The sequence below is a fragment of the Macaca mulatta genome, chromosome X (genome assembly GCF_049350105.2).
Source record: "Macaca mulatta isolate MMU2019108-1 chromosome X, T2T-MMU8v2.0, whole genome shotgun sequence".
NCBI classification, from domain to species: Eukaryota; Metazoa; Chordata; class Mammalia; order Primates; family Cercopithecidae; genus Macaca; species Macaca mulatta.
This window is the reverse complement of record NC_133426.1, coordinates 142,345,374-142,368,336: the sequence shown is the minus strand read 5'-3', so window position 1 is coordinate 142,368,336 and position 22,963 is coordinate 142,345,374. Positions and strand designations below refer to the sequence as shown.

The 22,963-nt window shown below is 40.0% G+C and overlaps 1 protein-coding gene across 29 annotated transcripts in view; it reads right to left on the bottom strand.

The window, feature by feature from the left end:
* Positions 1-224: 224 nt before the first annotated feature.
* SLC9A6 (solute carrier family 9 member A6) overlaps positions 225-22,963 on the bottom strand; it is a 73,970-nt gene continuing 51,231 nt past the window's right edge. For 19 of the 29 annotated variants that reach the window (XM_077989372.1, XM_077989371.1, XM_077989369.1 and 16 more), the window contains 4 exons: positions 17,449-17,479; positions 13,879-13,958; positions 7,067-7,172; positions 225-2,889 (listed from right to left, as the gene is read on the bottom strand). In XM_077989372.1, coding sequence (XP_077845498.1) covers positions 2,617-2,889; positions 7,067-7,172; positions 13,879-13,958; positions 17,449-17,479 — 490 coding nt within the window. In that variant the 3' untranslated portion in view covers positions 225-2,616. Of the gene's footprint in view, positions 2,890-7,066; positions 7,173-13,878; positions 13,959-17,448; positions 17,480-18,635; positions 18,726-22,963 lie in introns of all 29 variants that reach the window. The other 10 variants (XM_015128280.2, XM_077989354.1, XM_077989355.1 and 7 more) reach the window with 2 other exon arrangements.

The window sequence follows — 22,963 nt, the reverse complement described above, 5'->3', positions numbered from 1 at the left end:
TCCTAAAGAGTCCAATTGTGACCATAAGCAAATAAATCCACCCTTACACGTAAGCACCAAAAATCTGCCACCCCATAAGTTAAGTTCTGTTAGGTTTCTGTTTGTTTATTTGAAAACATTAGTCTTCCCCTTTTCCAGTAGGTATATAGGTAGAAAAATAAATGAAGTCAGCACTCTTTACGTCTCACTAGAATAAACTGTGACTCAAATACTGTGAGTGGTTATTTGCAAGGCTATAACTTTTTTAATGACAGATTTTCCTAAAAGAAACCACTATAACATCTGTCCAAGTACTCCAGAGAAAACAAAAAATACATAAAGATTAAAAGTCTATTACTTTAACAGCACATTGCCAAACACGGACAACTAGGATAAATGCCAAGAAATCTTAAAAAATAACTTTAAAAGATGCAACGTTCAAGTCATTCAAACGTGTAGGTTCCACAAACAACAGGAAAACAAGTCCAAGAGCAGTTCTACTTGTGCATGATGGTAACTCAGACTGGACTTCATCAAAGTTCATTCAGGTGTTTCATAGGCGTCTGAGCAGAGTTTGTTTTTTCTTCCTTTCTTGGAGATGTGTACACAGATTAGAGGAGAGGAAAATCTTCCAGATGCTGATGTTAAACACAGCAGGCTTGGTTCCCCTTGATAAAGTATGAAGGCAGATTTATTTGACTCAAGCTTTATCAGTTTCCCTAGTGAAAAGTCTTATGCATGCTGAAATAGACGAGTTACTGAATTTGTCATGCGAAGTATTTACATAAAGGGAGGTCAGTAACCCGACAGAATAAAAAAAGGTAGTTGTTAAATTATTGTATAACCTTTTACAACTTGAATAACTTTATGGGTAAATGACACTGACGTTCAAACCCCTCAAACATACATTAACAAGAAACTATTTACTGTGTGAAGAGGCACACATCATGTAAAACATACACTTCATGGGAGGGATTCCTGCATAGCAGGAAAGTCGCTACCACTACATAACAAATGGCTATGCCAACAGTCAAAGCTGCCACGAAAGGGTACAACATTAGAATTCCCTTAAAATCTCAAGGAGTGTTTGTAATAGCACAGATACCTTTTGGAGAGTAAGTACATGTTTTTTTCGGAAGGGTATTTTTCACTGGAAAATCTGAACATCATGTAAATAAACCAATGTTCTAACTGGGTAAGATTTAAGGCAATGCTACTCAGACCTGAGGGAAAAAAATCCAAAACAGTTTGTTTTTCTTCTGAATCATGAACAGGTCAAAATCAACATCAAAAAGTATTCTTCCAAGCATTCCATGCACCTTTAGGTATTATCGGCATTACAAAATAGAATCTACTTTCATACTCCAAATATGAAATGAGAAATTGTTCTGTGCTCTTCCTTGAAAACTGTAAAAAAAATGCATGGCAGCTTAGATAATTAATATTAAAAAGTACCGTGAAAATGAAGACTACTACACCTCCTGCACACAAAGCAGCCAACTTGCTGCAATCAATGCCCAGAATATTCGATTTCTCTTATGACTGACTTTGGTGTAGTGTGGAACGATCGTGGGTTCATAAATTAACTGTTGACATTAACTACAGACTAACAAATGATGATTAGACACAGTAAGTTCAAAAATTTTACGTTTTGCTCCTGTTTGGCTGCTAAAGAGCAGCAATTTAAATTGATATAAAAACTTCTGACGACAAAGCTTGCTATACAGATAAAGTACATAATCAAAAATTAAGCAGCAATTAAATTTCTTATTTAAACTTATCTGGTATAGAATATTTACACATTTGGGAAGAGAGATCTCTGAAACCATCATTCTCTTTACTTGCCTCTTGCTCTCTGCCCACCCCAGCCCCTCCAAATCTAAATCAAGTGCCCTGAACTATATACACCTGTACTTTGGCTAAGCCGGCTAGATGCTACTCCTTCTATGGTCTTGGTCTGGAAGAAAAGACATAAGGTCTCAGAAGTCATTTGCAGCCTTCTTTTCTGAACAACAGTGTACTCTAGTCAATGAATCTGTGCTTTCACAGCAAGCGGGGGAAAAGGGTCCCCACACTTCACTCCCCAACCTGAATGGGGCAAGATCAAATGCCATCAGCTCCTTGCACCACAACAGGCCACCAGAGAAAAGGGAAAGAAAACGGTCAGGACAAAGGCAGCAGCTATCAACAAGTTTCCCAATAAAGGAACCTCTCCTCCCTGGGTTCCCAAGGAACTAACATGACCTCCTCACTCTCCCTCCCCTAGCACACAAAAAAATTAATTCACATCACGAGAACTTGGTACTCTGGTTAAGTGTCAGGTAAGTTTAAGAAAGAGAAAATCCGTCACTTTTTGTACTTTAACTGAGACATAAAACTAACAGAACACATAACATCACTGTGAAAGTAACTTTCTAAAACAGATCCAGTCTACAGAGTGCAACCAGGAAAACTTAAAGGAATATAGTTTGTTCACAATCTGCCGTGTACAGGATATTTATATTCTTTCTATGCCATATAAATAGCATTTATATAGCTTACACATTCAGAGACATGCACTGGGACTTTTAGGTAGTACAAATTTCTTCACAATCACATGTGCAAATTTTACAAATCACTAAGTGAGTATTAGTAAGCTTAGGCTGGACCGTGTCTCGTATTATCTAACAAATTTAGCGGGGGTTCAGAATCATCCATTGGAAGAACCAGGCGTGTTCCTCGAATGACCAGTTCATGGTCCCCAAATGCAAGCTCCCGATCCAAGGCATCTTCAGAACTGTTTCCCATAAATCTCCTTGGAGCGCTGGATGTGGCCGATTCAGTGTTCACAGTAGAATCTCCATATGTCAAACTGATATCACCATCATTGAGAATAAGATCAGAATCATCATCTTTCAACTGTTCCTGGTTCTAAATGCAAACAAAGTAAGATTTAAGAATTGTTGAGTTCAAGAGACATTTCCAACAGGAGTATTTTAGAGGATTCCCTATTTAAAACCTTAAGTGGTAGCCCACTGCCCTCAGGATAAAGTATAAAGTCCACACCTTGGCTTAAAATACAGCGTGACTTGGCCTCTTTAGTTCCTCTCCTGCCACAATCTGCCCCTCCCACACCAACAGCCCCATTGTCTGCCAGCCAGACTGAAGTGCTGACAGCTGCCCAGACTCCTCGTGGTTTCTCTTACCTCCAGGTCCTTCTACATGACCCCTCTTTCCTTTCACATGACTAACACCCTTTTATCACTTTAGCTCTGAAGTCTTCCTTGAGCTTCTAGGACTAGGTTAGGTGTCCTTCCTGTGTGCTTTCATGGCATCCTGTACTTGGCCCTCTCCCTGTAGTGGCACTTACCCTTGAGCTGTAACTGTGTGTGTATCGAGCCCTCAAGAGGATTACAGTCTAGTGTGTGAGGGGAGCAGACCGATACACATGTGGTGAAGACACAGGGTAAATGCTACATGGTCCAACCACCTAATACAGTTTGGGGCACAGAGAAACTTATCAAGCCCTCACTGCAGCTCCACAGCAGCTTGGGTTCTCATGGAAATATTACAGCCAAAATAGTATACTTAAATAAGGTTCTACGAAAGGGAAAAGTATCAGGAATACATAGTCCTATTTTGGCAAATAAAAAATGTAAGTAAGAGTGCATAGAGAAGTCTTTTCTTCTTTATGTTTCTGTATTATCTGAAATTTTATTATAATGAGTACATATTACTTTTAAAAAACAGAAGAAGTCATTTTTTCTAAATGACTTTAAAGAGAAAGGATCATTCTAAATATGCACATTGATCTAGCATGAAACAGTCTGTCATTAATGCTCCTTGAGGGAAGTATATTCTCCAGATTCCTAAATCCCATGTCTGTTTGAAAATTTTGAATTTGTCTAAGACCGTCAAATAGACTGAGAAGACTATTAGACAAAATCTAAAAAGGAATTTAATCTGCTGTTGCTAGAAATTTCCCCAAATACTCAAAGGCCAAAACAAGTGTGAACTGAAAAACAAACGGCTGGGTACGGGTGGCACATGCCTATTGTCCTAGCTACTGGGGAGGCTAAGGCGGGAGGACTGCTTGAGCCCAGAAGTTTGAGGCTAACCTGGGCAACACAGCCAGAACCCATCTCAAAAACAAACAAACAAACTCATAGCCACCAACCAGCCTAAATCCCTTCCTATCTAATCTAGTTAGGACAGTAAGTCTATCTAACCGGTATCTATCACTTAATTCAGCAATACTCACTAGCTCTGTGGCTCCTTCCCAGGTCCTCAGGGGCTCTTCAGCACCTTCTAATATCTTTATTAAGTTTGAGGTTTGGGGCAATATCTATCAAATTGTAAAATGCACATGCCTTTTGACCCAGTGATTTTACCTTTAAAATCTATTCTATATACTTTTACATAGTTGGGTAAGTTTATATGTAAAAGGATATTCACTATAAGTATTGTTTATAATAGCAAAAAAGGAAATGACTGAAATGTCTATCCATAAGAGACTGAATATATGAATTTTGCTATAGCTATGAAATGGAAATTTGTAGCCATGAAAAGAGAAGGTAAGACATTTACTGTACTCACATGTAAAGGTATCCATGATGTATCAGTAATTGAAAAAAAAGCAAGTAATGGGACAATATGCCTATTATAATCCCATTTGTGTAAAATAATAACAAAGCCATATATACACATATTCATTTGCAAGAAAATATATCAGGAAGTATCCACAGTGAGCCTATAATAAAGACTGCCTCGGGGACTGCAGGTAGGAGGAAGGCAACTTTGATTTTTCACTTTGTACATTCCATACTCCATGGATATTTGGTCATGAGCTTGCTAGTTTTATAACTAAAAAAAGCAGTTAACAAAAATAATGTAAATTACGTCTGGGCCAGGTGCAGTGGCTCATGACTGTAATCCTAGCACTTTGGGAGGTCAAGGTGAGTGGATCACTTGAGGCCAGGAGTTCAAGACCAGCCTGGCTGACATGGCGATACCATCTCTACTAAAAAATACAGAAAAATGAGCTGGGTGTGGTGGTGCACACCTGTAATCCCAGCTACTTAGGAGGCTAAGGCATAAGAATCATTGAACCCAAGAGGTGGAGGTTGCAGTGAGCCAAGATCGCGCTACTGCACTCCAGCCTGGGTGACAGAGCAAGACTCTGTCTAAAAAAAAATTAAGTGTGATGGTTGTTATGGGTTAAACTGTATCCTCCCCCGCCCTCCCCACCAAAAGATGTTGAAGTCCTAACCCCCAGCACCTGTGAATGTGACCTTGTTTGGAAATAGGGTCTTGTTTAAAATAAGGTAGGCCCTGATTCAGTATGACTGCTGTCGTTATGAATAGGAGGAATTTGGACACAGAGGTAGGTACGCACACAGGTAGAATCCCATGTGAAGATGAAAGTAGAGATACACAGTGATGCATCTATAAGTCAAGGAAGGTCAAAGATCGCCAGGAAGCCACCAGGAGTTGGAAGAGAGGCCTGGAGCAGATTCTCCCTCACAGCCTAGAAGGAATTGACCCTGCCAACAACTTGACCTTGGATTTCAGCCTCCAGAACTAAGAGATGATAAGTTTCTATTGTTTAAGCCATTCGGTTTGTGGTACTTTGTTACAGCTGCTCTAGGGAGCCTGTTGTGTTTTGCTACATTCCAAGGACACAGGGTTGTTGTGGACCTCTTCTGGCTTTTGGTGACGGCGAGTGGGTCTCTGGAATCCAAGAGCCAAGCTTCACTGCCTGAACCAACAGAGCTGGCTGACTTCTCTGCACAGTCATGTGGGTTAACAGGGCATAGCGGAAATGCAGACAATGTTTGAGAGGGGAGCCTGGGCAATGTGGAAGGGAGAGGAGGGGCAACATGGGGTGTGCTCCCCATCTCACGGGCACAGTCTGTCAGAAACATGCATTGACTCGACATAACACAAAGCCGTAGGATGCTCCTCCCTGGCCCAGATGCCACCCCTACTCTGCCTACTCTTTCCTGTCCATTTCTTATACAGCCTCCCCTCTCAAGGTTCTGCGTGTTGCATCTGAGTAGTCAAAACTGGTGGGCTTTGTTAACAAGGGAGCCTATATGATGTCATAGATTATTTCTGAAAGGTTGGTTTAGAATGGAAGGCTTTTTCTTCTTCTTCTTCTTTTTTTTTGGATAGAGTCTCACTCTGTCGCCTAGGCTGGAGTGCAGTGGCATGATCTCTGCTCACCACAACCTCCACCTCTCCAATTCAAGCAATTGTCCTGCCTCAGCCTCCCGAGTAGGTGGGATTACAGGCGCGCGCCACTGTGCCCAGCTAATTTTTGTAATTTTGGTAGAGATGGGGTTTCGCCACGTTGACCAGTCTGGTCTTGAACTCCTGACCTCAGGTGATCCGCCACCTCGGCCTCCCAAAGTGCTGGGATTACAGGCATGAGTCACCACGCCTGGCCAGAATGGAAGGTTTTTAAAAAAGAAATTGAAAAATAAAAATGCTCACATTTAAAAACAAAGGCTGGCTAGCATTTCTGTTATTTTTTTTCTTAGTAGCAATATTTATCAAATTACCAATCACATTTTGGTAGCTAAGGAAAAAAAATATGGAATCCAGATTCTATCTAGATATGTTCATGCGTCCCAACAAGGTGGAACAGAGGCAGATAAGCTTTCCCAAACATCCAAAGGTTGGGAGGTGTGAAATAATAGACCATCTGTTGCACTTTAGGGATGTCAAAATTGTTTTAAAATCCTCTCAATGTAACTGAGACAACCCTCATTTGTGGATGAAAGCATACACATTTAGTACTGAGCTCAGGACACATACTGCAAAGAAATGAAAGCCAGCATGGAAATAGAACTATTTACTAAAATCACCCACAGTAAGATGAGGCACGATTCTATATCTGTTTTCAAATGCTCTTTCAAAGGCTGTGAATTATATTTATAGGTTTCAGTGTATTTTCTGGTTGAGCAAAATATGCTTAAATTCCCTCATGGAATTTATACCTCAAAGGCAGAAAACCAAACCAAAATAAAATAAAACCAGTGACTCATCCACAGAGCAGATAAATTTAACTTACTGAAGAATTTAGTTTTGGATAAAACCGACTTACTTCGTAAGCCTGGGGGCTGGTGAGGCACCTGGCGATGGGTCCACAGCAGGCAGGGAGTGTTGTTGTCAGCGGAGGCCCGCTGTGAGTCAGCAGAGGCTTCAGATAGCTGCGGTGGTTAAGGAAGAGCTGTGGTCCTTTCTTTACAAATTTAAAAGAGCAATCCGTTTGATAATAATCACCATCACGGTGTAGCAACCACTTCGGAGGACAGCAAAGGGCTTTCACGTCTATGGTCTCATTTCCTCCTCACATTATGGCAGTGAAACAGCAAAGGGGTATTTTATCATCTCCACTTCACAGATATGGAAACTGAGGCTCAGAGAGGTCAATGACCTACCTAAAGCCACACAATGAGGTAAACGGGGACCAATCTGCTAGCCCAAATTGGTCTGAATTTCAAATCTTGTGCCCTTACCACCACATCACATTGCTTTTCTGATTTTACTGAAACCAAAAGGAACATCACTGTAAATTGAGCACTAAAGGAGATAAGGGAGAAAGTAAACAATGTTAATGGCCAGAGAGGAAATTAAATGTTCCAGCAGAACATAGTAATAAAAAGTTTTTCATCATTTATTGTGAATTCAGCTGGCCTCCTGCATGCTATAAGTTGAAACTTCAGTATCAGACTGACTTCCTTAGGAAGCTATAAGAAGGAAAGGCAAGTCAAATCTCAAGACATTTTTAAAAACTATGTATCATGAGGCCCTTTATCATAGGCCCTCATTTCAGTATTCATTTATTTGCCAAAAAATAAAAACAGACATGAGAAACATGACAGAAGGAAAAAGAGGGAATCACAAGAAAAAGGAGAAAATGATACAGACACATAAATTCCTCACTTTATTTATTTATTCATTTGCTTATTTTTTTTTTTTTTGAGACAGACTGTCACTCTGTCACCCAGGCTAGAGTGCAGTGGGTGATAATAGCAGGTACATGCCACAATGCCCAACTATTTTTTTTTAATTTAATTTTTGCAAAGACAGGGTTTCACTATGTTGCTAGGCCTGGTCTTGAACTGAGCCTGCCTCAAGCAATCCTCCCACCTCAGCCTCCCAAAGTGTTGAGTTTACAGGCGTGAGCCTCCATGCCCTCCCTCCTCATTTTCTAAAATGAGAACCTAAGGTGGTTCTCAATTAAAAATGAGAAAGTCAGAGAAAATTTCATGAATCCTCATATTAATAAATTATAAGTAAAGATTAAAGCACTCTATATAAACATGCTTTATAAAACATCTTGCCAAACACAAAGCCACTAAAAAACTGGAATGATGAATTCCACTAGTGTTTTGGGTAAAGAAATGACCAGGTCTTCATCTTCTGGTACTGAATGGGTAGTATTGAGGCTAACAGGTCTTGATGTTTGTCTCTACGAGAAAAAATTCCTTAGAAAACAAAACTTGCCAGATGTTGACAAATGGTTTAAAGAAGAAGAAGAAGAAGAACAAGAAGAACAAGAAGAAGAAGAAGAAGAAGAAGAAGAAGAGGAGGAGGAGGAGGAGGAGGAGGAGGAGGAAGAGGAAGAGGAAGAGGAAGAGAAAAGAAGAAGAAGAAGAAGAAGAAGAAGAAGAAGAAGAAGAAGAAGAAGAAGAAGAAGAAGAAGAAGAAGAAGAAAGAAAACCTAAATAGTCCTGTATTTATTAATGAAATTAAAAACTTTTTCCTACAAAAAGCTCCAGGCTCAAATGGCTTCACTGGTAAAACTTTCCTAACATTAAAAAAAAAACCAAAAAACAAACAAACAAAAAACACTAATCTTAACACTCCTTCAGATAACAGAAAATGAAGGAATACTTCCCAATTCATTTTATGAGGCCAGCTTAATCTTGTTATAGAAACCTAACAAGGACACTATAAGAAAAAATCACAAGCCATTATTGTTCATAAAAATAGATACAGAAACCAGATGCAAAATATTAGCAAATTAAATCCAGTGATATACACAAAGGATAACACATCATGACCAAGTGGAATTTGTTCCAGCAATGCAAGGCTGGTTTAGCATTAAAACAACCAATCAATGGAAATCAAAATAACAGATTAAAGAAGAAAAATATAAATACATCATCATCTCGATGCAGAAAAAGCATCTGATACTAAAAATTTTCAGCAGACAAAAACTCATGATAAAAACTCTCAGCAGACTAGAAATAAAAGAGAATGCTCTTAATCTGCTAAAGGATATATCCAAAAACGTACAGCTAACATCGTACTTAATGGTGAAATATTGAAAAATTTCCCTCTGAGGTCAGGAATAAGATAAGAACGTCCAGTATCATCACTTATATTCAGCATTGCACTGGAGAAGTCCCCTACAAAAGCCAATGTAAAAAGACACAAAAAAGAAATACAGGGATTGGAAAAGAAAAAAAAAAAATCATTACTCATAGATCATTTAATTATGAATATAGAAGACCAAAAAGAATCTATCAGAAATCATAAGTGAACTTAGCAAGACTGCTGGACTCAAGGTCCATATATAAAATCAAATTTTAGGCCGGGCGTGGTGGCTCACGCCTGTAATCCCAGCACTTTGGGAGGCCAAGGCGGGCAGATCACGAGGTCAGGAGATTGAGACCATCCTGGCTAACATGGTGAAACCCCGCCTCTATTAAAAATACAAAAACCTAGCTGGGCGTGGTGGTAAGCGCCTGTAGTCCCAGCTACTTGGGAGGCTGAGGCAGGAGAATCGCTTGAACCTGGGAGGCAGAGGTTGCAGTGAGTCGAGATCGCGCCACTGCACTCCAATCTGGGTGACAGAGCGAGACTCCGTCTCAAAACAAAACAAACAAACAAACAAAATATATATATATATATATTTAAATCTATATATTTACATCAAACAAGTATAAAATAGAATAAATACCATTTGCAATAGGATCAAATACTTCAAATACTTAGGGACAAATCTAATGAAAGATGTACAAAAGCTGTGCACTGAAAAGTACAAATCATTAATGAGAGAAATTTTAAAAGACCTAAATGAATGGAGCAATATGCTGTTTATGATATGGAGTCTGAATATTGTTATGATATCATTTCTCTACAAATTCATTTATGGATTCAATACAAACCCAATAAACTTGCCAGCAGTTTTGTGTGTGTGTGTGTGTGTACGTGTGTGCACGTGTGTAACTTGACAAGCTGTTTCTAAAATTTAAAGGAAAACACAAAGCACCCAAAATAGCCAAGGCAATACTGGAGAAGAAAAAAGCCAGATTTTAATTACTCTACTGGATAGTAAGACTTATTATAAAGTACAGTAATTAAAAGGATGTGGTATTGATATAAAAATAGAGAAACAGGATAAAAAAGAGAGTCCAGAAACTTATCCCCACTTATTCAACAAATCTTTGTTGTATTGCAATTCAGTGGGGTAAGGATGGTATTTTTCAATAAACGGTGCTGCATCGACTGGATATGCATATGGAAAAAAGTAGATCTTGACCCACTATCTCTCATCATGCACAAAAATGAATTTGTGATGGATCAAAGACTTACATGTGATAGTTAAAGCAATCATACTTCTAGAAGAAAACAGGAAAATATCTTCATGACCTTGGGATATGGAAGATTTCTTAAGACACAGAAAACTCTAACCATAAAAGGTGAATAAAATGGACTTCTAGCCTGGGCAACAAAGTGAGACCCTGTCTCTATAAAAAAATTTTTCAAACTAGCTGGGTGTGGTAGCACGCACCTGTAGTCCTAGCTACTCAGGAGGCTGAGGCAAGAGGATCACCTGAGCCCAGGAGGTTGGGGCTACAGTGAACTATGATTGCACCACTCCACTCCAGCCTGGGTGAGAGTGGGAACTGATCCTAAAAATAAACAAAATATAATAGACTTCATTAAATTGAAGAACTTCTCCTTAAATGCAGGATTAAGAAAATGAAAAGGCAAGCTACCAAGAGAAAATACAATAATCAACAACAACAACAACAAATCCCAATTCAGGAATATAGAGAAACTATAAATCAGTGAGAGAAAAAAACAACTCAGTTAAACAATGGACGAAAGACTTAGACTTCACGAAAGAGGATATCTAAATGGTCAAAACACAAGAAAAGGAGCTCAGCCTCACTGGTCATCAGAGAAATGCAAATTAAACCATATGAGGTATCACTACACACTCATCAAAATGGCTAAAATTTAAAAGACTGAAAAATAAAACTCCCTTACTTTGCTGATGGAAATAACCATAAAGTCACCAAGTTGGTTAAAACCAATTAAACTGGTTGTAATCACTCTGGAAAACTGGTTGGCAATGTCTGTTTTAAAGCTAAACAGGCTGGGCAAGTGGCTCACTCCCATAATTCCAGCACTTTGGGAGGCCAAGGTGGGTGGATCGCTTGAGTCCCGGAGTTCAAGGCCAGGCTGGGCAACATGGTGAAATCCTGTCTCTACATTAAAAAAAAAAAAAAAAAATAGCTGGGCGTGATGACATGCACCAGGAGTCCCAGCTACCCAGGAGGCTGAATTTAGAGGATCACTTGAGCCTGGGAGGCAGAGGTTGCAGTGAGCCAAGATTGTGCCACTGCATTCCAGCCTGGGTGACAGAGCCAGACACTACTTCCAAAACAAAACAAAACAAAGCAAAACAAACAAACAAAACTTTAAACATATACTTGTCCTGAATTCCACTCCTTGCACTCCTTGGTATATACTCAAGAGAAATGAGTGCTTATGTCCACCAAAAGATATATATTCATGCAGGTTTTCATAATAGCCAAAAGCTAGAAACAACTCAAATATTTATTAACAGTAGACTGGTTAAAAACAAAAATCCTGTAGTATATTCCTATTAGAGCTCTACCCTACTACAGCAATAAAAAAAGAATGAATTGCTTTTACATGAAACAATATGGATAAATTATACAGATGTCGAGTGAAAGCAGCAAGACAGAAACGAATACCTAATATACGAATCCATATATATAAAGATCAAAATCAGGTAAAACTAACCTGTGTTGATGAAAGTCAGAATCATGGTCACCCCTTTGTGGAGGAGGATAGAGAATGTTCATTTATATCTTTATATGGATGAAGGCACACAGTTGTTGACACAGGTTGAAATTCATTAAGCTGTACACTTAAGATTCATGTACTTTCTTGTATTCAAGTTATATCTCAATTATAACAAATCATTTGCCTACACAAATGAACTGAAATCTAAAATAATGAATATTTAATTATATCAGGGTGCTAGGTATTAAAATGATCAAGTCTTCATTGAGTAGGATTTAATAGGGCAGTACTGAGTCAAACAAGCCTTGGTGTTTACTTCTATAAAATATACAGAAGAATAAGCTATTATTCTACTCTTTCTCAACATTAGGATCATTGAATTGTTTTATATATTATGCAGAAAATGTACAAAACATTTTATGCAGAAAACTCACTAAAAAATTACTGCTAAATTAGAGGGATGAAAAAGTCCCAAGAGATATGGGAGTGGCTTATATCCAAAACCCTGACAATGGAGCCAAAAGTAATGACATAATCTTTAAAAAATTTTAAGAGCCAGGCTCTCTTTCTCTAATGGGAGTCTTAATACCCCAGATAAGCTTGCATTCTTGTTTCCATACAGTAATTTAATTTTGAAGTACTTGCAAACAGTGAATGCAAAAATTACCAAAAAGAACATGGTAAGTAGTAGCTTCTAATCATTAAGCGTCAAGTGATTTTTCTTAAATATACAAGGCTTTCATCAGAAAGTTGAAAGCAAGGACATATTTCTTACACGGTTGTCTCCAATTTGCTCCAGTAGAACATAAACCAAGTTTTGAATCAGATAAATCAGAGCCTGAAAGAACTCCATGGCTCTTTTTGCTAGGTGAATTTTCAAATAAGAAATTAATTTTAATAATGATAAAATGTTTAAAAAGCATGATTTAAAGCAGTGGTCCACAATCCTTTTGGCACCAGGGACCGGTTTTGTGGAAGACAATTTTTCCATGGATGGGGCTGGGGACCAAACAGTTTTGGGATAAAACTGTTCCACCTCACATCATCAGACATTAGATTCTCATAAGGAGTATGTAACCCAGATCCCTTGCATGTGCAGTTCACAATAGGGTTTGGGCTCCTGTGAGAATCTAATGCTGCCAATCTGACAGGAGGCGGAGCTCAGGCGGTAATGTTCACTGGCCCATTGCTCACCTCCTGCTGTGTGGATCAGTACTGCTCCGTGGCCTGGGAGTTGGGGACCCCTGATTTAAAGAGGTTATAGAATATCAACACTACCAGCTATGAAACAGACTTACAACAGGGCAAGAAGGAAATCTGGCAAACAAAAACATTAGCTATCTATGGCATGCTGAATAGAGATAATCTCCTAGTCTTTGGAAAGGTCAGGGGAAAAAAAGTGTATTGCTGAACAGCGCAGTATCGAACATTATCGCATTTTGATTTCATTCTCATGCTTTTCCCTAAGCCTTTCCTCTCTTACCCTGCCAAGTACGCTGACAAGAACCAAGAAATACCTTCCGCTAAATTAGCTAAAGGACAATAAATATTAAAGTTTGCTCAATAAATAAACCTATATATCAAAGAAAGTATGTCATTTGGGCTTTGGTTCCCTTTACACAGCCAGCTTCTGAAATAACCAGTCCATATGGTTTCATGGGTTTGCAGAGGAATCTATCTGTGTGGGTTTCCTTTTCCACAGCACTGATGGGGAAAGGAAAGATGAAAGGTAGGTTTTATATTCTGCTCCAGGAAGAGAACAGTCAAAACACTTGTTCCATTAAACTGTAATTATCTATGTCCACGCTATCCTTTTTTTTTTTTTCTCTCAATTAAGGATACTTATGATCAAAGTTGTACCACATCCGGAAAAGCCAAGCACTCTCTGCTTTGGTAGTTCTCCTTTCATTTTCAGGAATACCCTGCAGATAGATAATACATAAATCAATATCTATACAAACATATGAACATTTATTTAGAGCCATTCCTTTGGAGAATCAGAAATAGAGCCTACTATGCTATAAGACACTCTGCAACAAGGGTAATATTAGAAATGTAATAGCTTGAATATTGAAGCTTTGGAATAAAAAATTGAAATGTTTTTCTGAACACCTCCATTACTCAGGCTGCTTGCTAATTTACAAATCTACTCTCACTTAAAAAAATCCATGTGGGGGCCGGGCGCGGTGGCTCATGCCTATAATCCCAGCACTTTGGGAGGCTGAGGCGGGCAGATCACGAGATCAGGAGTTTGAGACCAGCCTGACCAATATGGTGAAACCCCGTCTCTACTAAAAATACAAAAATTAGCCGGGTGTGGTGGGGTACGCCTGTAATCCCAGCACTTTGGGAGGTCGAGGCGGGCAGATCATGAGATCAGGAGTTCGAGACCAGCCTGACCAATATGGTGAAACCCCGTCTCTACTAAAAATACAAAAACTAGCTGTGGGTGGTGGGGTGCACCTGTAATCCCAGCTACTCAGGAGGCTGAGGCAGGAGGTTCACTTGAACCCAGGAGGTGGAGGTTGCAGTGAGCTGAGATCGTGCCACCGCACTCCAGTCTGGGTGACAGAGCGAGACTCCATCTCAAAACAAAAGAAAAAAAGAAAAAAAAATCAATGTGGAATAATTCATGTACTGAACCTGAAAGATTTAACTCTCAAAGTAATAGCACCTTAGAAAACATCACATCAACATCCCTATATTTGGGAGTTGTCATGGATCTCGAAAGTAACTAGCAACTTCAAAGTTGCTACTATGTTCTTGAAACATTAGCAAAATAAAAACAAGTACTGAAATTCCATGGTAAGCCTGACCAGCCAGGAGGAGAAACTAACACAGCAAGTAGGCGTCTCCTAAAAGTTTCCAAAAATATAAACTGTGTCTTTATTTGTAATGTGGTGCAGTCAGCAGTTGGGCAGTTAGGCAATCTGCTTCCAGTCCCAGCTTATTGACATTAAGTAGTTTAAGGAAGTCCCTTTCTCTCTCTGGGCTCGAATTTCTTTATGTATAAAAACATGATGAGGTTTAGAGAATCCTGAAGGTCCTTTCCAGTGCTCATGTTCTATGGTTCCATAATCTTCTTTTCTAAAAGCACATAATTTAGGCCAGACACAGTGGCTCATGCCTGTAATCCCAACACTTTGGGAAGCCAAGGCGGGTGTATCGCTTGAGGTCAGGAGTTCGAGTCCAGCCTGACCAACATGGCAAAACCCCATCTCTACGAAAAACACACCAAAAAAATGAGCCAGGCATGGTGGCAGGCACCTATAGTCTCAGCTACCTGGAAGGGTGAGGCAAGAGAATTGCCTGAATCCGGGAGGTGGAGGTTGCAGTAAGCTGAGATCGTGCCACTGCACTCTAGCATGGCCGACAGAGTGAAACTTCATCTCAGTAAGTAAATAAACAAATAAGCAAGCAAGCAAGCAAGCACAGAGTTTAGATTCTGGGTTTTGGTTTCTTCCTGTCCTTCCTAATGCTCAAAATAAATTTTTCCCTCAACGTGTCATGTGTCATATATCAACTTATACACAACACAAAAATGTTTGGAAACACTGTATGGGCTTACAAAAGCTGAAGAACACCTGCAATTCCTTTCACATCATTAGAAGTATCTTTGTGTGCCTCCACCTCTTGAAAAGCAACATTTCACCATCCCTCACCACATGAACACCTGTACATCCCACCCCCACACACTCCACACTTAGTATAATGTTCCTCTGCGCTTTCTGGTGGACATTCAAAATATTAAAGAAACAATATAACCAAGACAGCCACAGGGTTTTTGTTTTCTTTTAATTTTGTTTTTGTTTTTCGAGACAGTCTCTCGCACTGTTGCCCAGGTTGGAGTACAGTGGCACGATCTCAGCTCACTGTAACCTCCACCTCCCAGGTTGAAGTGATTCTCCTGCCTCAGTTTCCTGAGTAGCACCCACCACCATGCCCAGCTAATTTCTGTATTTTTAGCAGAGACAGGGTTTCGCCATGTTGGCCAGGCTGGTCTCGAACTCCTGACTCGCCATGTTGGCCCGGCTGGTCTCGAACTCCTGACTCGCCATGTTGGCCCTGCTGGTCTCAAACTCCTGACCTCAGGTGATTCACCCACCTTGGCCTCCCAATGTGCTGGGATTACAGGCATGAGCCACCATGCCAGGCCCAGCCGTAGAGTTTTGAAGGTAAGGGGAAAAAAAACAGTTCTTTGTTCTGTATGTCATGACTGGCACTCACCTACCTGGCTCTCTCCCTGTTACTCCTTTTCCATTTCTCCTCTGTGGTTACAGAGGTGACACAGCTGGTGGAGACTTGTACAGAGAGCGATCGAGCATTTGTCTTTTGAACGGCATGATTAACTTTATTCTTGTTTTGACACAGGGAGAAGGCACTGAGGAGTTATAACTCCTTGGACATTACCCCAGGAGCCTGGCATCATGGGAATTTATCCAGCTTGGTTTTTACAAGTATGTCAAGCCCATGGAATTCTACTTTAAGGATCTGATCACAAGAGGCAAGTACTTACTATATCTCATACATACATTCACACTCATCACTCAACAGCTAACAAAATTAGCATTTAGGAAATGAATCTGACAAATGTTTTTTTTAACCTCACCCTGAAGACAAATATACTGACTGGGGTTTGTTTCAGACAAGAAAAAAACTGTGTTTTGAAAGAGATGCTTTCCATGTTCAAAAATCTAATTTCTGTGATTTCTCATCTAATGTCTATATGGAGGCATATATTCAATGGTGCTCAGAAGCGATTGAAAAACAGATGGAAAATACCAGACAAGGGTGGTCAGTCTAGAGAGGGCAGCGAGTTACAATGCATTCAGTCCAACGGGCTCAAGTTCATAGCAACAACTGAGAAACTGACACAACAGAAGGAAGGAAGCAAGGAAACGTGGCCAAGGCTGAGGGGCAAGGTAAGAAAGTGCGTTCCCCTGAGCAGGCAGGGAAGACTGGTTGAAGACTCAAAAGCTTCTAGGCAGTTCTCTAGGGCAGCTGCTGGTCATCCAATTTGAAAGTTACACAGGAAGAGCAGCTGGAGTGGGGCTTACATCAGAGACAAGGCTTCATGCGCAAACAAAAGTGGAAAAAGCCTCCCCGTGCCAGAGGAGTCACTCGAAAACCCAGAAGTCCTTAAGAGACTGCTCTCCTCTGGGGCAAAAGCCCAGGCAGGATGGCCCAGAGACATGAAAGCTGTCGCCCTTGATAACCACACACTATGGCACTGTGGCAAACTTGGTTTTGTCTCTATGGAGCAGTGAGAAAAGCCAGGAATGATGTCAGTTAAAAGCTGAGGCAAAGAGGACAGGATCTAAATAGAAGGATGAAGTTTACAGTAGGTTGTTTTCTTTCCAAATGACTGCACATTTGATAGAAATGCCAGGAACAACAAAAACGCATATTTACCAAGTGTTCTTGGTCTGAATCAACACCAACCCTAAAGGAGAAACACAAAGAGCAAATGAGATTTGGAAGCCAAAAAATGGTCTACTCACACATGTACATTGTCAGGCAACCACTTTTCTCAACACAGAAGCTATGGAATGGTTAATGTTTTCTTGCTTCTCTATGGCTGTTGATGCAGATTTTTGGCTCCTGCCACTTTCCTTAGCAACAGCTTGGATTCTAAGGCAAGCAGGGTGTACCCATGATTCTCTTCCTGCAATCTTACTTACCAGTTTCAGAAAAAAAATAGCATTTTCTTCTCTGAATATAGGTCCATTCGAAGCAGAATCAGAGAGAGCAGCACTGCCCCAGTTGCTAAATAAGAATTACTGGGTAGCTCCAAAAACAAGGCTGGCACAGTGCAATTCACCTCGCAGCTCTCATGGCAACATTCTGTTTCGATGACTGAGGAGAGGGTCCAATTACAGGTTTTTCATAGGCTAATGGATAGACATTAGCCTTGCTTCTTCACAATTCTTTTTTTATCTGGTTAAAATTCCTGCTTTCTGTATCCCAGGGAAAAGCTTCATTACAAAGTTCTCTGGCTTCTCTCTATTCCCTAAACACGGGCACTCACCAACTCTGTTCACTCCTCCTCTAAATGCTCTCTCAAGTCTTCTCTCCTGTCCATCCCAACTGCTCAAGGGCAGCCCTCATCCTGAGGCTCATGGGCTCTGTCATGGAAGCTTTTTCAGCTGCCAGGCTCTCCCTGAGAGTCAGCTGTCGCCAGCATAGAGCTTGCTGTGTTACTCCCTTGACAAAGGACTCTGAGAGTGGCTTACAACCCAGAGGGTCAAGTCTGAAGTCCTTTGTGGGGCATTCAAGACGCTCTACAAACTAGCATCCTCACCCCACTCCAATCTACTTTTCCATCCTCATTTTCCATCATTCTCTTCTACATGCCCCATTCTAGCCATACCTGCCTGCTCCTCTCCCCAAATCCATCCTCTCCTGAGCCTCCCATGCCATTGCTCATGCTGTTCTCTCCAGCTGCAATGTGCTTTCCCTCATTTTTAACGTGTTTTTCAAGTTCCAAAGTAACCTTTCTATGACCCCTTCAAGCAGAATCATTTTTTCCTCTGTGCATCTGCAGCACTTTCTACAGTCCTTTGTTATGATACTTAGCACGGTAGAGTATAGTTATTTACCTGTCAGTCTCCCCAAAAAGACTGTGAGCTCCTTGAGGGTAAAGGCCATGTCTCAATTCATCTCTGTATGCCCAGAGTCTAGCACAGTACCTGACACACAATAGGTGCTCAAATGTTTATTGATTAAATTAACTACTACAGACAACACAGAAAAAAAAAAGCAGTACTAGAAGCTGTAGCAGTAGCATCCCAGAACACAAATAACACTGAAGGGAGAAAATGATGCAAGGCTGCATCTGGAAAGCAAGGGAATCATGGTCAAGGACTTGAAAACAGATCGCTATGACCAGATTCATAATTCAAAGAATGGCTCATTTTTCCTTTGTTAAAATGGCCAGGAGCTGTTTAACATCTTCTCAGTCACATTAGACTCTAACCACATTTATGCATCTCGAGTGACATCTAGTGGTCTTGAAGATAGCACACTTGCAATACTCAGAGGGTACATTATCAGAAGCTAAGTCAATGTAATAAACATTTATAGAGCACTTATTATTTGCCAGGCACTGTACTAGGCACAGGGCATAGAAATGAATTAAACATGGCCCCTGCCATCAAGGAACTCACAGACTAGTGGGGGAAACCGACACAACTAGGGCATAATCCCTAAGGGCTTCTATCAGGGAGCTCTGGCTTCAAATCTGGACTTGGCTGCTTTCCAGCTGTGTGAACTCAGTCAAGTGATACAGTCCTATAAATCATCACTTTATCACCTGGAAAATGAGGCTAATATCCACCACACAGAGTTGCTGCAAGGATTTAATGAAAAAATGTATGAAAAGGTTTTAAAAGAGTATCTGAAACATTAACACTAAGTGGTAGCTCTTATAACAATATTATTACAAGACTGAATAAAATAAGTTCTACAATTGGAGAGGCCCAATGTTGCACCAACAGAAGAGTGGTTCTGAGGGAAAAGAACAGGGGGAAAAGGAGGTGGCACTTAAGCTGTGTCATTTACTAACAGCGAAAGAGCATTCCAGGCAGAGGGAACAGTATGAGCAAAGGCTCAGAGACACAGAAGTGCAAAGGATGTGTAGTAAATGATAGAGAGCCAAATGTGACTGTCACAAACTATGCGAAAGGACATGGGAATAGCTGGCTGTTTCAAATTTACTGAGGATCCACTGTCCACATGACAGCTAAAGTGAACCTTTTACACTGTAAATGACTTCATGTCACTCCCTTGCTTTAAAATCCTCCAGGATTTCCTATTGTATTTTAAAATCCAAATCCCTTACCATGTTCCACAAAACTTTGTATTAGGGGTCCACAAACTACAGCCTACGGGCCACATCAGTACCTCTTCTGTTTTGTAAATAATAAAGTTTTACTGGGATACAACCATGCCAATTGATTTACGTATTGTCTAGGGCTGCTTTTACACTAGAGTTGAGTAGCTGAGACAGACTGTATGGCCTCTAAAGCCTGACATATTTACTCTCTGGCCCTTGACAGTAAAAGTTGGCAGACCTCTGCTTCCATAGGATCTTGCCAACCTCACTTCCTACCTACCCTTCAGTCACTATACTCCAGCCATGAGAGCTTTTTTCCTGTTCATTCAACAGGCCAAGTTTGCCCCTGCCTCACGACTTCTGTAACTTGCTCTTCCCTCTGCCTAGACTGCTCTTCTTCCTGATAACTGTTTAACTGGCAACATCTAGTCACGCAGGTAAGACTGAACTCAAACGTAACCTCTTAGAGAAACCATCCCTGGCCTCCCTGTATAAAATACATACCCATCCCCAGTCACTATCACAGTACCTTGCCCGATTCCCAACATAGCATTTAATATCATCTACAGTTGTCAGGTTCATTTATGTGTTACTAGTTTATTGTCTGTCTTCTCTCACTAAAGTTTAGATGTTATGAGTCTAGGAACCTTCTCTATCTTATTATGATCACTGTGCTTCTCTAGAGCAGGATTTCTTAACCCTAGCATTACTGATATTCTGGCCTAGATAATTCTCTGTTGGCAGGTGGTGAGGGTTGGTGAGGAGCCTGTCCTATGCATTGTAGCATGTTAAGCAGCATCCTTGGCCTCTACTCACTAGATGCCAGCAGCAGCTCCCTCTTCCAGTTGTGACAACCAAAAATGTCTCCATAAAGTACCAAATGTCCCTTGCGGGGAGGGGGGCAAAAGTATCCTTAAGAAGCACTGAGGCTGGGCGAGGTGGCTCATACCTGTAATCCTGACACTGAGGCAGGCAAATCACTTGAGGTCAGGAGTTTGAGACCAGCCTGGCCAACATGGTGAAATCCCATCTCTACTAAAAATACAAAAATTAACCAGGCGTGGTGGTGCATGCATGTAGTCCCAGCTACTTAGGAGACTGAGGGAGGAGAACTGCTTGAACCTGGGAAGTGGAGGTTGCAATGAGCCAAGATTGCACCACTGCACTCCAGCCTGAGCAACAGAGCAAGACTCTGTCTCCAAAAAAAAAAAAAAAAAAAGAACCACTGAGTTGTAACCTACAGTGCCCGGCACATGGCTGGTGTTCTGTAAATGTTTATCAAATGAATGAATAAAAGGTATATTTGAAATGCTGTGCTAAGAACTTTACAGATACTAGCTCACTGAATCCTTACAACAACCCAAGGAGGTAGGTACTATAACATACATGTTACAGATGAGGAAACTGAGGCTTTAAAAGGTTAAAGAACTTGCCTAAGATCACAGAATTCGTCAATGAAGGGGCAAGAAGTCAAAGCCAAGTCTAAGTCTGCATGAATCTTAAACTTTCAGGACTTAGCAGTGCCCTTAAAACTGTACTAGACAAATTTGGGGGGAGGAAAGAGAAGCTTAAAATACAGCCCCTGTTCACGAACAGGCCAAGAATAATACCAATAAAACAAGAAAACAATAAGAAGTAACCTAAGACTATAAGACAGTATTATAATTAAGTGACAAACTGTTACAGGACAGGCACTATGCTGCCAAAGAGCTTTGACAGCTAGTGATGTAGATTAAATTTTGTGTGAGTAGGTATTTTTTTTTTTTTTTGTCTTTTCTTTTTGGGAAGATGGTAAGCATAGATATTTTGTTTGGTTTGTTCTCACATTTAATTTTGTTATCCTTAGGAAAATGAGGGAAAGTCTTCATCTACAAGCTCTTGAGAAAAGAAAGGAACTGTGTCCTTTCAAAATGTACCATGCCCATTGTTTGATGAAATTAATTTCTAAAAGAAATTAAGAAAGACTGGAGGCTCCTCTGCCTGCCATTTAATTATCCAGATGACCCTGAACAACTCAGAACCCTTCTAAGCCTCTATTTCATCACTTGTGAAATGGAGTTATCACGTTTGGATAAATATGTAAAATGTACTTAACACAATGCCCAGCACATAGTAAGTGTTCAATAAATGCCAGGTCCTCCCTAAAGTAGTAATTAAGGTTATAAGAATATTGTGTATTTTGTACTATGCACAATAAAAGCACAGAAATTATAAGGGATTTGAATAGTAAAGAGAAATTAAGACAATAACAACAACATTCAAAGTGTGATTTAGGGCTGGCTGGTTTTTAGAATGTTTTTAAAAAGGCATAATAGAATTTAAAAAATGGAGGACAGGATCTATAAAGTGTGAAATACTGTTTTCTCTAATGAGCCCTATGTATTCTGGAAGCTTGGTCGCTCTTAATGTCTATGAAGTTTCAGCCAAACACAGAACTAAAATCTACAAAGGCTTTAGCAGCATAGGCTGCTGTATCCATGGAAACAAATGCAGAACTCTTGAGATACAAGGGAGCTTTCAAATTGAATACATTAACTGGTACACATTCAAGACTAAGACCTCACGATCTTGGCTTTGGATTGTTAGAAAAATGATAATATCTAGTAGTGATTAGGGTTGGGGTAAACTGCACTGTCTCATACATTGCAGGTAGAAGGCAAATTTTTTATCTGACCTGGTGATACTGATCAAAAGCCTTAAATATATACATATCCTTTTGAGCAAGCAATTTCATTTCTAGACATGCATTCAAAGAAATAATCAGACAAGTACACAGTGGTGTATACATTTAAGAATGTTCACACTGTTAATGGTAATAGTAATAGCAAAATCCTCAAATTGTAATGGTAATAGCAAAATCCTAGAAACAATACAAAAGCCCAACAACAGGGATTTGAGTAAATAAATCAGGATATATGCAGCCATTAAAACAATGATGTAAACATATTTACAATGTAAATGTCCATGCTATTTTACATTTAAAAATGAGGCTACAAGAGTACCTTTAGTATTGCCCCTTTTTGTCAAAAATACATATCATATATAGCAAAAGGTCTGGAAAGATATCCCTCAAAGTGTTAACAATGAATTTTT